A 17,318-nucleotide genomic window follows, 5' to 3' on the forward strand; every position below is an offset into this window, starting at 1 on the left:
GCTGGTTTGTAGGCGGATCGCTTGTTTGTAGGCGGACCGCTGGTTTGTAGGCGGACCGCTGGTTTGTAGGCGGATCGCTTGTTCGTAGGCGGATCGCTACCAGGTTTACACGGACCAATGATCGGGAACAAGCATTAGTACAAGTGTTCGTTTGCCTGATCATTCCCAGGTCAACTGCCAGATAACGAATTGCTGGGGGTCACAGGAAGTGGACATTTTGTGATTAGCTTATTGTCGAGGGACCTTTCGTAGGGTCCTTCTATAGCGGCCAGTATGGGCCGTAAAAATGAGCGCCAATCAACGAGTCAGCTTGTTGAACCGCGCTCATTTGCTCCAGTCACAAGGAGCAATGCCTGGTTATGTACGAGGATGAGCGCTCGTTACTAGGATCGCTCACCCCATAGATTTCTATCATGTCGGCAGCACGTCTCCGTTTACACAGGGAGATTTGCTGCCGACAACGATAATATTTATTTCTGCATAAACTATCAGATCAGCCGATGAACGAGTATTTGCCCGATCATTGGCCCGTGTAAAAGGGCCTTAACAAGTAGGGATTGTCCAAAAAGGAAAACCCCTCTAGGTACTTTGTCCTGTTGTCCAATGGAAAAAGAATATATTTTTTATTTTATTCTATGGAAAGCCCCTGAGAGCTGATAACCCAAAGTAACGTGAGAGCGCACCCACCATACTGGACGTCTGGTCCTGGATACTGATTACTTTGATTTCCTTCCCTTGTTCGTTTATTCCATTCAGCATGTACAGGACCTCATTTATCGAGCACCATTTACAGTCCTGATCTTCCACAGACACAATGTAGTCGCCTTCCTTCACACCTGCCCCCTAGAACATAAGAGGAAGCTCAATATTTTATGCACTACTTTTTTCTCTTTGTACTGTTAATATCAAATGTTCCATTCAAAAAGGGGCAACACAATTAAAATAGTGCTCTGTAAACGGAAACAGAAGCACGGACTTATGCGTTAGAATTAATCCGTAGTTACGGACCCATTAATTTTTATTGACCACGGACACCTCGTATAATTGCGGGAAGGTGTCCGGGCCGTAGAAAGAATCAGCAAAAGATAGGACATGTCCTATCTTTTGCTTTTTTTACAGACCGTTCATCACGTACCGTCATTACGGGTGCGGCCGTTTGCCTGAGGTCCCTTTTATACAAGCCATGGTCGGGCAAACGAGCTTTCATACAAACACTCGTTCCCGATCACTGACCTGTGTAATCGTTTATGCAGCAGAAAATATCCCTGTGTAAATGCATGGGGACGAGCGATCTTTACCTAACCAGTCATTGCTCGTTGTGAAAAGAGTAAATGAGCGCCGATCAATGAACTACCTCGTTGATCTGCGCCCATTTTCACAGCCCATATCGGGCCCTGTAATAGGAACTTTAAGCAGCCATAGATAAAAACAAAAAGGCCAGACCCCCAGTTGTGCTACGTACTGATGGAGGTGTTCGGTAGAGAGGCCATGAGTAAACTGCTAAGGGCCTGTTCACATTAATGAAACCACAGCTTCCGTTTCAGTCACCATTGAAATCAATGGTGACGGAAACATCGCTATTGGTTTCCGTTCGTCACCATTCCGGCAGGTTTCCATTTTAACGACGGAATCAATAGCGGAGTCGACTGCGCTATTGATTCCGTCGGAAGACTGGAAACCTGCCGGAATGGTGACGAACGGAAACCTCAGACGGAACCCCGGAACGGAAAGCCAACGCTGATGTGAACAGGCCCTAAGAAAGTGAATCTCTAGACTTCTCTCTTACTTCGCTTATTTGCTTCAATTTATAGGTGTGGAAATTACCTGATGCTCCTTCCTTTCTCACTAGTAGTTTAGTTACTTGTGGTTTGTAATCTTTTCAGTCCTTGCTGTAATGGAAAGCAGCTCTCAATGCACAGACTTCCTAGTGATCTTATATATAGTAGCCAGTCTGGTACTGCAAAGCTGCAGTGTAAAGCATGGAGGAGGGCACAGCAGCAGCCAGGGCCTCTGAAGTTACCAAAGGTATCTTTTTAAACTAACTCATACTCCCATTAGGCAAAGCAGTTAGCGTCTATTTACACGTTTTGGTCAAATGGAGGGAAGACAAAAGACTCTTGAGCTTCAATTAATGATCAGAGCTGTGCCCAAAACAATTTACGCTCAAGGGTCATATACGGACTCGTGCCGAAATATTACTCAAACGCTAAAGAATTAGAGTTCCTTTAGTCTAGAATTTTTGATAATCTGAATTGAGCAAGAATACTCCTAAAATCTCAGAATTTGTTTATTGTTGGTGTCCCGGGACATCACACAAGTCTCCAGAACCCGGACAACTCTGATGGAAGGAAGTCATCAAGGAAGATAAAAAATAATAAAAGCAGAAACAGAATGCAATAAAATATTTTAACACAATACGGCTTGTACTTACTGCAGCAGGACAGAGAGGATCCAGTGATGTGATCTGTACAGGACAATCACCTTTTAAGATAAACCCAATCTCCCCATCTTCAAGAGTCAGGAGAACCTTCCTTGGTGCTGACCACCTCTGTTTTGCTGAGAATACGGACAGAGGGCCCTGAAAAACAATGAAAAAAAATAATGGACTTATTAAAACATCCTGATATATACAATAACATACATGGAAAAATACATTACAATGGAAGCAGAAGGGGAGATTTGAACATGTCCTAATTATAATCTTGTCCATAAGGAGCAGTATTATAGTAGTTATATTCTTGTATGTAGCAGTATTATAGTAGTTATATTCTTGTATATAGGGGGCAGTATTATAGTAGTTATATTCTTGTATATAGGGGGCAGTATTATAGTAGTTATATTCTTGTATATAGGGGCAGTATTATAGTAGTTATATTCTTGTATATAGGGGCAGTATTATAGTAGTTATATTCTTGTATATAGAGGCAATATTATAGTAGTTATATTCTTGTATATAGAGGCAGTATTATAGTAGTTATATTCTTGTATATAGGGGCAGTATTATAGTAGTTATATTCTTGTATATAGGGGGCAGTATTATAGTAGTTATATTCTTGTATATAGGGGCAGTATTATAGTAGTTATATTCTTGTATATAGGAGCAGTATTATAGTAGTTATATTCTTGTATATAGGGGGGCAGTATTATAGTAGTTATATTCTTGTATACAGGGGGCAGTATTGTAGTAGTTATATTCTTGTATACAGGGGGCAGTATTATAGTAGTTATATTCTTGTATATAGGGGGCAGTATTAAAGTAGTTATATTCTTGTATATAGGAGGCAGTATTATAGTAGTTATATTCTTGTATATAGGAGGCAGTATTATAGTAGTTATATTCTTGTATATAGGAGCAGTATTCTAGTAGTTATATTCTTGTATATAGGGGGCAGTATTATAGTAGTTATATTCTTGTATATAGGAGGCAGTATTATAGTAGTTATATTCTTGTATATAGGAGCAGTATTATAGTAGTTATATTCTTGTATATAGGAGCAGTATTATAGTAGTTATATTCTTGTATATAGGAGCAGTATTATAGTAGTTATATTCTTGTATATAGGAGCAGTATTATAGTAGTTATATTCTTGTATATAGGGGGCAGTATTATAGTAGTTATATTCTTGTATATAGGAGGCAGTATTATAGTAGTTATATTCTTGTATATAGGGGCAGTATTATAGTAGTTATATTCTTGTATATAGGAGCAGTATTATAGTAGTTATATTCCTGTATATAGGGGGCAGTATTATAGTAGTTATATTCTTGTATATAGGGGGCAGTATTATAGCAGTTATATTCTTGTACATAGAGGGCAACATAGTAGTTGCATTCTTGACCATCCCCAAAGGCAGAATTAAAGTTGGTATAATAATTTTTTTTAAAGTGTTTTTAGCAAAACAAAGATGTCTTATTATGGAATCAGAACTATTGTTTTCATATATGGAGCTAGAATGTGTTGTGGTTCCCCTTGAATACCTTTTGTTCGTATTATGTGAACATATGAAGAAGTTATCTGAGACTCATGTAAGCAGCAGATCAGGTTATAGGGGCATTGAGGACATTTTATTTTCTAGTCTGCTATTTTGGATTAAATACACCTTCAGAACAATGTAAAGAATAACCTCAAGGGATTCGATCAGAGGTTCGTGAGAACAATGCCAGTCTGCTGCCTGAAAGCCCTGTACAACACTTTATGTTTGAAGCATGATAACCGATATTATTGTTATCGTCCTATATAGGTATCTAGAGATCTACAGAGACATCACAGGGAAGCATACAGGCATTTGGCGCCCCACTGTGTATACAAGGCAGTAACTAAATCTTTGTGTAGTGTGGCGGTACGTACCAGTCGTTGAAAGAAATCAATCACTTTCACCCTGGAGAGTGGGGGAGGAATGATATCTGGCTTGTACTCTGTTTTACCTGTGGAAGATCAGAAGACTTCATTGTGAATACATTCCAGCACACACAACTTATCCAGATGAAATGAAAAATACTTCCTAGTTATCTGTGGAATTTGCCCATCTAGAGACAAACCACATTATACGGAGCAGCTGCAATTTACATTATTACGATATTGTGATAGGATTCTTTTTATTAATGTATTATTTATTTTACCTTTTAAAGCGTAGATTAATCCATACAAGAAATATAAGGGGTTCACACTGAGTTTTTTGACGCGGAAAACACGCCAAAAAAGCCTCCTATTGATTTGAAATGGGAGGCGTTTTTTTCCCGTGAGCGGAAAAACCATCTCGCGGCAAAAAGAAGGGACATGCCTATCTTCAGGCGTTTACGTCTCTGACCTCCCATTGACATCAATGGGAGGCAGAGAAAGCGTATTTCACAGCGTTTTTGCCTATTGGCGTGCAATGGTCGAGGGCAAAAAACGCGGCAAACGCCGTGCAGGCAGATCAAAATCTGTCTCAAAATTCCAAGCTGAATTTTGAGGCAGAATTTTCTGTCTGCAAAAAAACTCAGTGTGAACATACCCTAAAAGATACAGTTTGATGATAGAGTCCCAGGTTTATCGGAGTAATAATAATCAGTTGGATAACCAAGAAATAAACAATACCCCGTCCAATCAGGGACTTGCAACTAATGTTTATAACTGCCTTTAGATCCTATATAATCAGGAGATTATAGATTACAATGGCCTTTGGTAATTTTTTTCTTGAATCCTGGAATATTCTATCCTTAATTAAAGGGGTTGACCACTTTGAGAAGGGTCACCCATTAAATAAGGTGATCACAATGTTTCCTCCTGCTGGGTCCGCTCTAATCAGCTATAATCTGTTTAGCAACCTCATAGCAAGTGCTCAATTTCCCTGCAGCACCCCCACAGGGGAAATAAAGCATTACACCGTTCCTTATAAAATTAAATGTGCTGTATTTGATTTTTGTGGCACTTATTACTAAAGAGGAATAAAATAAAGGCGAACTTCAGACTCGTTGAGTTTTAGTGTATAAATCAGTCTCCAGCATTTTACCTCTGGCACCAACAAAATGCAGAGGGAGCTGGGCAATCGGAGCTCCCTACCAAAGCAACGTCTGACCTAATCACATGCGGTATTAAAGAGGTATTCCCATCTCTGACACTTATGTCATATACACAGTATTTGTGTCAAAGGTGGGACCTGCACCTTGATGGAGAAAGGGGTCCTGAGACCTGCCTGGCGGGGCAGCCGCCAGCTACCGCATTCACTTCTATGGGAGTTACGGCTGAACATGCATGCATGGCCACCTCTCCATTTGTTCTGTGCATGGATGCGGCGGCGGATGCCTTACCAGGTAGGATGGGAGAACCCCGTTCTCCAGATAGGTGCTGGTCCCAGGAGGTCAGACCCCCACCTATCAGACATTTATGGCATATCGTATGGATAGGAGATGGAAATATATAATGCAGGATTCTTTAACAAGATAAAATCGCGATGTTATCAGTATATTTGAAAATAAGCGTCAATCTTGTTTAACACTACAGACTGCACTTACCGACTATATCCGGGGCCACCAGTATCCCGAGTAAGTCGTCTTCCTTCTTGTAGTTAGAGTCTTTCTGCTGCGCCCTCTTGTGGAAAGCAGACAGGATCTCTTGCAGGACGTCGATCTGCTTGAGTTTGCTGCACAGATTAGATAACCTCAGGGCTTCTTCGTGACACACAATCGCTTTGGATAAATGAGTCTTTCCTACACCGAAGACAAAACAACGATTAAGTAACAAAACAACTGGAATGGGAACGGGCTGCGACCTGACAGGGCTGTATACTCAATACATTACAGGTAAAATGGAAGTTGCGTGAGGACTGGGAGGACATTGCTTGACCAGTTTACAGTGATTTTTTTTCTATTGTCCCAGAGGAAAGAGGAATGTGAACTATGTCCTGTGTAGCAGGGTGCGGCCAGGAGCGAGGGTGGTATCAGAGTTTTATGGAATTTTAATATAACTATAAAGTGGCGCACGGCCTGGACGTTATCATCATATCCCATACAATTACCTGTCCAGCAGAACAGAATGTTACAAAAATATTCTATAAGTGCAAGCTGAAAGCCAAATACTGGTTTTATCTCAACTTCACATATTCCTAAAAAGCCTGGATTGAAGACTAATTGTCACCCATCTTACCCAGAAACAGATATAAAGAAGAAATGTTTAAAGCATGTGGCCATATTTTACAGATAATATAATCACATAAAAAGTTGAGTAAGTATGTAAAAACATGTCATTACTTATCCTGTACTGATCCTGAGTTACATCCTGTATTATACTCCAGAGCTGCACTCACTATTCTGCTGGTGGAGTCACTGTGTACATACATTTCTTATCCTGTACTGATCCTGAGTTACATCCTGTATTATACTCCAGAGCTGCACTCACTATTCTGCTGGTGGAGTCACTGTGTACATACATTACATTACTTATCCTGTACTGATCCTGAGTTATAGCCTGTATTATACTACAAAGCTGCACTCCCTATTCTGCTGTGGAGTCACTGTGTACATACATTGCATTACTTATCCTGTACTGATTACAGTTTACACTCCAGAGTGCAGCTCTGGAGTATAATACAGGATGTGTAACTCAGGATCAGTACAGGATAAGTAATGTATGTACACAGTGACTCCACCAGCAAAATAGGGAGTTTAGCTCTAGAGTATAATACAGGATGTGACTCAGGATCAGTAATGTAATGTATGTACACACCCAGTGCCTCCAGCAACAGAATAGTGAGTGCAGCTCTGGAGTATAATACAGGATGTAACTCAGGATCAGTACAGGATAAGTAATTTAATGTATGTACACAGTGACTCCACCAGCAGAATAGTGAGTGCAGCTCTGGAGCATAATACAGGATGTAACTCAGGATCAGTACAGGATAAGTAATGTAATGTATGTACCCAGTGACTCCACCAGCAGAATAGCGAGTGCAGCTCTGGAGTATAATACAGGATGTAACTCAGGATCAGTACAGGATAAGTAATGTAATGTATGTACCCAGTGACTCCACCAGCAGAATAGCGAGTGCAGCTCTGGAGTATAATACAGGATGTAACTCAGGATCAGTACAGGATAAGTAATTTAATGTATGTACACAGTGACTCCACCAGCAGAATAGTGAGTGCAGCTCTGGAGTATAATACAGGCTGTAACTCAGGATCAGTACAGGATAAGTAATGTAATGTATGTACACAGTGACTCCACCAGCAGAATAGTGAGTGCAGCTCCGGAGTATAATACAGGCTGTAACTCAGGATCAGTACAGGATAAGTAATGTAATGTATGTACACAGTGACTCCACCAGCAGAATAGTGAGTGCAGCTCTGGAGTATAATACAGGATGAGTAATGTATTTATAAAGTGACTCCATTTTTTTTTATTCTGGAGAACATTCTTCATAAAAGTTTCTTCTCCCCTGAGCTACTCTTACGCTCATACCACCAGCTTCACTCAGTAATCTCCATTGACATGAATGCTTTCGTGTTGGCCTATGCTTGTTACACCTGATCAGTAAATGAGTATTGCACAACTATTATTCATATCAGGTCTTCCATGCCCAATTACCTATCAGTGTCCGCTGCTGTTTATCTTTTAGTATCGTCATTGCAGTCATTCCTTCTGGCATGTGGTCATAGAGCTGAGAGAAAGCTTTCTCCTGCTTGTCTTCATCATCACGAGGAGTTACTGTCAAGAGAAAATCTCCATTAATAAATAGTTCTCCTAATTAGTATAAAAATGACAAGTTTGCATTGGACTTTTAACCCTTATATAAAGTCACACGTGGCAGTGATAAATAGTAGTAATGACAGTGCCACACTATCCTGGGCATTACCCCGATTCTAGATTGGCTTAACAACGGTCATGCAATGGCAGAAAAACAACATGGCGGCCGGTCAGTGGCGGTTTCTACAATTTCCATGTAATATTCTGGATCCAAAGCAATGGCGAATTGTCCCATCATTGCATGAGCGTTGCAAGTGACTGGCACTACTGTGTTATAGGGTAGCCTTATGCTGGTCGTGGACATTAGTTTTTGTCAGTTGATCCCACTGATTTTGATGGGATCTGCTGCCAGTATTTAGGGGGCCTGGCACACCCTTGACCATGGGGGTAAACAAGGATCCGACAGAATGGATTTTAAATGTCGGATCATTTTGTTTCCCCAAAAATGAGCGGTAGCACTGGTGTCTGGCAGCCGCTTATCTTCCCTTACATGCACATCACCTCTGATAAAAGTGCATATGAATGGACAAATTGGGGCATTTAGCTGTGACTTTTATCTGGTGTCATTTAATTCTTTGTCACTGTAGAAATGATCCCACTGGAGGAGTAGTCCGCTAGCGTCGTGCATTATCTTACCCAGCATCAACCCTGTCCTCTACCAAAAATCCTTCCATCTGGAAATCAATTGCTTCAGTCCTTTACGTCTATATTATATACAAGGATTCTTTATAGGTGACACTTACACTGGTGATCAATGAGTATGATTGCTGCAAAATAGTGAGTCAGGGCTTTGTAATGTTCCGATTTTACTTGCACCATGACGGTCCAGGAATAGGGGACGTTCTCCTTGATGGGCGCCTGGTTCATAGCGTTAAACACTTGCAAGTAAATCTCACTGACCTGCAATGGGAAATCTGCTCAGAATACAATATAACAATTTTACCAGCAATTCTCTTTGTTTGCTCAAACATATGGACACGCGGATATCATCTCCCTATGACTGTTAACGGGCTCTGAAATGCTGTAATGCCCCTGATACACACTTGCCGAGTGGTCACCTTTGCTCCATTTAGTTTTCCAGGCAGGGGTGGACGACCAGCGGGTGTAATGCTCCCATTGAGCAGGCCATTGACCTCTCCAGGGGCCCGAAGTTTGGGATCACAATGCAATGGACATCCAGGTCTGCTCAATAGTGAAGCCTGCTGTAATATTTCTCTTCTGTCAGACAACTCCTTTACATAGAGGTTAATGACCCCCCTAGACAGATTTCTGGTCCATTGACGGTCCACCCCGGCCCTGAAAACAGGACTAATAAGGGACAACCCTAGATAATTACATTTGGTCTTTAGGGGAACATTTGCTCCATACAATACTTACATTGCCCCCACATAGGAAATACTTGGTCATTGAACTTTGCTACTTACTATAATCATGCCCTAAAGGTTTAAAAAAAACATGGCAGCTTTCTTCCAATAACAGCGCCACGCCTGTCCACAGGTTGTGTGTGGTATTGCAGCTCAGCCCTATTCACTTCGATGGAGCTCAGCTGCAATTCCAGATACAACCCATGGACAGGTGTGGCGCTGTTTATACGGGCACCTTTAGAGGCGGGCATGGAAACACTAAGTATAAATCACAGTATTGACCCGGCCCGGGCAACACCCAAGACTTCAGCTAATACAAACTCCCGAATTGAGTCACTAGCAAAAGTAAACAGACACGATGAGTTCTACTTGTACACAACATACAACAATCTGGTTGCGGTGATACCATTAAACACGGTGTCACTTATGATCTTGTGGTTCCAGGAAACCTCGACAGCCGGAGCTGGTGGCGTCACATATATAATGAGGTGACAAGTACCTTCGCCGCTTCCTGTGCCATCTTCACCAAAGTGCAGAATTCATTCTGGACTCCCGCTAGGATCAGCTTTTCAAAGTAACACTCATGAGCTTCTGCCAGGAGCATCTTAATGAGGGCTCCCAACATGGCCGGGCTCATGTCATAACTGGGGGTGTGGGTGAATGTCTCTTTAAGGTAGCTGAGTACACCTGGAAGAGAGCAACAGAGAATGAGCAAAGCTTGAAAAAGTCAAAAAAATCTCAATACAACTGAGGAAAACAGAAAGACACGTTAACAGTAAGCTAAGAAATGGCACTCAATGTCAAGCAGCAGCAGCAAAAGCAAGTCAAATTCTAGTGTGCATTAAAAAAACCTATGGCTCAAGTATAATTTTGCCCTTATATAAATCAATTGTAATGTGGGGTACAGTATTGGGCACCATGCCTTTGGAAGCATTTAGGAGGGTTAATGGGTGTGCAACTAGATTAATGAAAAATCACTCTTATAATGTACGGCCGGAAAACAGAAGTCATCTTATTAGTAATTAAACATTTAACCAGGGTCAATATAAAGATCAGATTATATTTTATACTCCACTAACATCCAGAGCTGCATTCAGAATTCTGCTGCCTTCTACTTTTGCTCTACCATCACATCTCCCAGCAGCCCCCTTTTGGTTCAGGGTCTATACAAACAGGCTCTGCTGAAAAACATTTTGGGAAGCGTAACCTTTGCCATATACATTACAATAATGCAGTGCATTATATGGCGGAAGCGAAGCTAGGCTAAGGGGTCTGCCTGCTAACAGCGGTGTTGACAGATTCCAAGTATTAACTTGCAGAATTGTGAATGCAGCTCTGGTTGTGACTGGAGTGTAAAACATGACGCTACCAAGACTAGTACAAGATAAATATACGGTTTACAAAATGACTCATTCTTTGTGATTGGTGGCACTGGAGATGTTCAGTCACTCTTCTGACCATGTTAGTAGTGCGTATACATAGAATATACAAGCAATGGGAACAATTATATATACACACATACAATACAAAAATAAATCTGTTCCAAATAAAAATATTGCCTAACACAACACACGGCAATAATGAATAATTTGTAATGTTGGGAAATAGGCTCTGATGTCAGGAACGGACGCGGATACGATATGGTAAAATACCTATTCAGCAATTCGAAGTTGTATCAGTTTCTGGGAAAGCTGGGTGACAGCCAATATGGCCGCCATATTAGCACCCATGAGGATTGTTACTCCAGAGTATAGCAAATATGCCTAGTTATGCGGCAGTACAAGAATAGGAAACATATTACTGCATAACTGGGCAGATTTACCATTCAGGAGTCTAGGAAAGCTGGATGACATACCCTGCGAGAGCAATTTGACCATCATGTGGATTGCCACCAGCTTTCCCAGAAACAGCCATCACTAAGGTTCTGTTCACACGTGTGTCCTGATTTCCGTTTATAACGCAAAACAAGACGCAGCAGTGCCGGATCGGTCATACGTCACATTCCACCGTTACCGGACGGATCCCATTGATTTATAATAAGATCTATCGTGTTCTGTCGTGTTGTTCTCCCCATGAAATCTGTCTTTTTTTTAGGGGGAAATGCTACAGAAACTAAAACCAGCGACAGTTTCCCTGAGTTCTGGACAGCAAAGACACCTCGCTGTGCAGAGATACAGCTGCAGAAATCATTTTCCTGCATGACTAAGCAGGATTGCCTTTCAGGAGTCTGGGAAAGCTGTGTGACAGCTCGAGTAGGAGTGATTTGGCTACCGTTTTATTCCCTATCCAACTTTCTCAGAAGTAAAAATAACTTATGAAAAAGTTGATTAGAATTTTTTACATCTTGACAGAAGATGAAGGCTGGAGGACTAAGAGGGGGCCATAAATATGGAAGCATTTTAGGGTCCCCGGGGGACCTCCTGCGTTTCTATTGAACTGAACTTCGATTAGCGTAAAACACTGAACCTCGGGCTCTCTGGTGACTCCACTTTGGTGCAGTTGATCTACGGGTGGTCTTCGGCTTCATGCACACGACCGTATTTGTGCGGCCGCGAATTTATCCGCATTTTTGCGGATAAATTGCGGACCCATTCTTTTCTATGGTCGCATGCACACGACCGTGATTTACATGGATCAGTGCAGGGACCGAAATAGTGGACCGCAAAAACTCAGGACAAGTCATTTTACGGTCCGCAATTGCGGGTTCACCAATACTGGTAAATTGTTGTGGATCAGCGAGTCCCGACACACAGAGGCACAACACAGGGTTTTTGCGGTCCGTTGGACCGCTACAGACCCGTGGATTTGCGGACTGCAAAACCAATGCGGTCGTGTGCATGATACGGACCCCAAAACGTGGCCATATTACAACCACGAGAAAACAGACCTGAAAGGGAGAAATGCTACAAAAACTAAAACCAGTGAGGGGTTCCCTTTAAATTCTTCTTACATGTTCACACGGCCGCCCACGCCTCAGTTATTTCAGGCGCAGATTGTAAACACAAGGCGATCATTTCAGGATTTGTACTGTAACCGGTCGGACTAGTTACGTTTAATCAGTCCTTGACAGAAGACTTGCAGGTCGGCTTTCTGGCAGCGTGGAGCACAATATCTGCCGTAATCCACTATTTACTCCATGCAACGCTCCACTTTATATCCACAAAGAAAAAAAACTGTATAAAAACGTTCAGTTCAAAGTAAAAGAAAAAACCCATTTCACCTCAAATGGAACCTCTCCCTAAAACATTAGTATGACGCCCTCTAGTAGGTCTCATTGATTGGCGCATGTTTACACGACTCAGGACGGGCCGTGTAAGGGTATGTTCACACGGGCTATTTTCAGCTGTTTTTCGGCCCGTAAATGCCTAAAAATGGGGGGGCTGAACGCCTCCAAACATCTGCCCATTGATTTCAGGGGGAAAACCGGCGTTCCGTTCCCACGCTTGATGCTTAAAAAAACTTCTGAAAACCAGAGGCTGTTTTCCCTTGAACACCGCTCCGTATTTTAAGCGGTTTTTTGTTTAGCGTGTGAACATAGCCGAAGAGGACATTAAGGGTATGTTCACATACAGAGTTTTCAGGCGTAAACGCCTCGAAATACGCCTGGAAAAACACTTGGTAAACGCCTACAAATATCTGCCCATTGAATTCAACGGGGAAAAACAGCGTTTACTTCAGACGGGGCTTTTTTTACGCCACCGTTTTAAAAAGCAACGCGTAAAAAGACGCCCCGTAAAAAAAAAAAAGGAGCATGTCACTTCTTTAGCGGTTCTGGAGCCGTTTTTGATTTTGCGTGTGAACATACCCTAAGATCCATCAGGACCTGACGATTTCGGTCGACCTTTTAATGTGTAACCGACGTTTGTTTAGGCGACGTTGGGGAAAAAAGGATCGGGGATGTTGAATTTGTTCTTAGGGAGATAAGAGGCGCCTGGCAGCGGCTTATCCCTCTATCCCGATTTAGAACACACGCATGCTGGAGGTCGGGAGGAATAGCGGTCAGCTGTATGTATGGCTGCCATAACATGGGTTGGACAAGATTTTTTATTTTCCTGGGAAATAAGTGTCATCAAAGGATCTTAGCAGCCGCTTATCTCACTATATCAAAACAATATGCCCAAGTATCTGATCTGAACGTGGAGAGGATAAGCGGCCGCACGAACCATCATCCAGCTGATATCTATGTTGTTTCTATGGCCAACTTGTTTTTTAATACAGCCCACACCCCCCGAGCTCCAGATTAGGGGCAGGGTGACAATAAGAAACTTGCACTTGGAATTTCCGACAAAGCAGTCCCTGTCCTGGATTAGCAGGTAATTTCCGAACAGCATAAATTGGATTTATTCTATTGAAGAATCTCTGACAACTTTGCAGTCCCAAGTGCTACATGATCAGCGTTTTAGGATTCCCATAGAAATTAGATAATCGTCAATGGAGGCGGCCGGTCCCTCCTGCAATATCTGATGTCACGGGACAAAGATAGGATTTGTCCTATGTGATTCTATGGTTTCCTCTGGGAGAAGCGGCACTAGACTTACCTGGCAGCCGCTTTTCTTCCTCCAATTAATTGAATTAACGTGGCTCAGCAGAGCCAAAAGTGCCCAAAATGGGGTAAGTAACCATCAGTTGCGACGTTGTGTCTCTGTCCTGCATGACGCAATATTATGTTTTTTCTCGAGTCCTGCCTGCTATTTGTGTGACCACATTTACCCCTATACAGATGAATGGAGAAAATGATTGACTTCTACGGGTCACCGCGCTGAACATTATGAAACTGGTCTAGCGGAGACGGAGGCATAACAAGAGACTGCAAGAACAAAGGTCAGACACGTAATCATTAACCAGCAGGTCCGTACGCGGCTCTATTACAATATCTGACAGCTGATTATATAATATTAGCCGGTTATTCCTATAGGTTCATATTAAAAATCTATAACCAGTGGATCTCCAGGACCTTCGTTACGGGGGCTCAGGATGTGTGGTATTATTCTTCTGATCAGTTTCTTGTTTATTTGCTTGTAGTTTATAATAATTCTCTCTATGCATTGACTTGCAAATTGGCAGAGCTGCAGTATAAAGCATGGGGGAGGAACTGAGCTGTAATCTGAGCTGTCAGATACACGCTCGTCTGAATGAGCCCTAGGAAAGTATATAGTGACTTATCAGTGTTTACATGTATATACAATATTTTAGGTTTCAACCAGGGTCCCTTGAAGTAAGTGCACCCAACCCATATGTGCGTAGGGCTATGGCTTTTTTTAAAATCTATTTTATATAGCTACCTGCATCTACAGTGTGAACGGCTCACTTACGGAGAATACTCTAGAGAAGTTAATGTTAATCGTTAACCGCAATAATCTATAGGCCAAGCACGCCAAAAACAAATGATGTCACTGGGCGGCAGCTTTCCAGGATGTAATAGAAAGACGGAAGAGTGAAGGGAACTAAAGTGCACTTGTAACAAGCCTGGTGAAGTTTACTGGGGTACCTACAGCATGCCTGTATAGGGTTAACTAAGGGCCCATTCAAATCGCGTTTGTGCTATCCGCTGAGCGTATACGTTTTTAAACACTGAAAAAGTATTGAAACGCGTAGCTCGGCGTATACATAGACTATAATAAGTTAACGTAGACCAAAATAGCATCCGTTTGGTCTAGGTTTGTCATGGCTTACGTTGGGATACGTTTTTTTGAAAGTACTGAAACGCGTAGTCTGCTATGCTATTCTGTACTTCAAAAAAAAAGGTATATGCGATGCAACTTTTTTTTAGCATTGATCTCAATGGACGTCGTATGCAAAGGTAACGCTATACGTTTGTATCCGTTTATGTACAGTAAATCTATCCTTTTTTTTCTATCGGTGTTCACTCTATGTTGCACGTTTGTATAGGTTTTCAATGGTCCACGTTTTTATAAAAAAACATATACACTTGGCAGATAGCACAAACGCAATGTGAATGGGGCCTTAGAGGGTGGGAAGAGTGCCCATTATAGCTGCTCCTCCTGAACAGACAGACAGAGCTCCCCTTGTGCCACGCTGCCCAAATTAAACATTTTATTTTTTTTAAGAGCATTTCTGGTTAGGGAGGGATAAGTGACCAACAAACACACCTGATGCCGCTTATCGCTGGAAACAATAGGTTCAAAATGGTTTTTAGTCTCCCAGTCACCATACACATGAGATTGTCAGCTGATCGTGACAACATCGACTGGATCCACTTATAAAAGTTCATGTTTTAGGCTTTCCCCATCATATATCCCATTACCTGCAGCTTTCTGGAACATGGTCACAGCCTCCTCCAAGCCGGTTTTCGTCTGGCGATTACTGCGGGTTCCGATCTGCGTGTATAGGGCAGCCATGTTAAATAAAATGCTGGCTTTCTCCAGTGAGATATTTGGTTGGCTGACAGGAACGCCAGTAAAGGAGTCGTACCTAAATACAAAATAAAATGAAGATGAATAATGGTTTCTCATACTGAATGATCACAGAAACGGCTAATTAGAGGTCACCGGGTCAGTTCTGAATCTGTCAGCTGTGCAGTCATTGAACTGAAGACGCCAAACAGGAAGGTAAAGTCATAGAAAAGTATGACCGGAACGTACAGAAAGTGGTAAAATATAGGGCGGGTGTATTTATCCACATGACCAGTAACCATTAAAATGAACCATGTTTTTTGTCAGTACAAGTAGAAAAACATGCTCCTCGAACTCAATATTCAAGATAAGGCCTTCTGGGGGATTTATAGGAAGCAATATTACATTCAGAACACAGGTTTTTACCTCTCTTTATAAATACACTCTAAAATCCTATATGCTTTCGCAGCTGCTGCTTGACATTGAGTGCTGCTTAGTCTATTGCTAACCAGTCTACCCAAGTTGTATAGGAAGAAAAGCTTTATACTTTTCTTCTTATGTGTTGGTAGGAACACGCCACACTACAGTTGTAGGACTGCAGCCTAAAGGTGGCCAAACATTTATTCGGCCTACGGTTATTTTTCCCAACCCCCCAATAACATGAACGCTTGGCCGAGCATGCATGAGTCTTCGAGAGGAGAATAAACCGCTGCCAGACACCACTGGCAACAGATTATCTCCTGTTAAAATCCAACATTCCCAATCCTTCGATCCCCTCGACATCTGCCAACAGGGGTGGAGTCGGGACAACCCCATGTACATTAGGTGGACGGCGGGTTTGGCGACGCTCATCTAAGGTGTATGGGCACTTTCAGCCTCAAAAACATGGCTTAAAAAATGAATAGGTACCAACGTAAAGAATATTATTTCAAGGGTTATTAAATGTATAGGCCACGTTCCCAATAGATAAACATGGCCGCCTGAGTTGAGAGTAGGCGTATTATATATCGGAGACATAAAAGGAAAAATATCAAACATTTTTTTTCCTCTTGTTTATTAGGAATACAACGCGTCAATTAATCTCCCCTCCCTAGTCCTTCATCTAGACGTTTATACAGGCCTGCGGATTCATGAAAGGCTTAGTCAAGCCTATAATCTAGGAATCCAGATACAGCCTGTCATTAATTTTAAGACTTCCTATTATTTTGTGCACTCAGCGGATCCACTTAAGTGGAGGAGGAAGAGAAGCCTTCATTTGTGGCCGTGTTTGCGCTCATACCTGGCCGCACTGCTAATTGTTTACGGCTGAGTAACGAGTGACCACTTCCGACCCATTCACAAGGCTTAAAGGGAATTATCAAAACGTGTGGTACTACTAAA

At 42.0% G+C, this 17,318-nt stretch overlaps 1 protein-coding gene across 1 annotated transcript in view; it reads right to left on the minus strand.

Annotated features, from left to right (window-relative positions):
• Positions 1–17,318, minus strand: part of RHPN2 (rhophilin Rho GTPase binding protein 2) — a 56,422-nt gene that overhangs the window by 2,934 nt on the left and 36,170 nt on the right. Inside the window, exons 7-14 of the mRNA XM_075838443.1 lie at positions 15,851–16,017; positions 10,085–10,272; positions 8,965–9,121; positions 8,063–8,182; positions 5,995–6,189; positions 4,349–4,425; positions 2,432–2,578; positions 688–843 (exon numbers count right to left, since the gene is read on the minus strand). Coding sequence (XP_075694558.1) covers positions 688–843; positions 2,432–2,578; positions 4,349–4,425; positions 5,995–6,189; positions 8,063–8,182; positions 8,965–9,121; positions 10,085–10,272; positions 15,851–16,017 — 1,207 coding nt within the window. The remainder of the gene's footprint in view (positions 1–687; positions 844–2,431; positions 2,579–4,348; positions 4,426–5,994; positions 6,190–8,062; positions 8,183–8,964; positions 9,122–10,084; positions 10,273–15,850; positions 16,018–17,318) is intronic.

The sequence above is a fragment of the Rhinoderma darwinii genome, chromosome 9 (assembly GCF_050947455.1).
Source record: "Rhinoderma darwinii isolate aRhiDar2 chromosome 9, aRhiDar2.hap1, whole genome shotgun sequence".
NCBI classification, from domain to species: domain Eukaryota; kingdom Metazoa; phylum Chordata; class Amphibia; order Anura; family Rhinodermatidae; genus Rhinoderma; species Rhinoderma darwinii.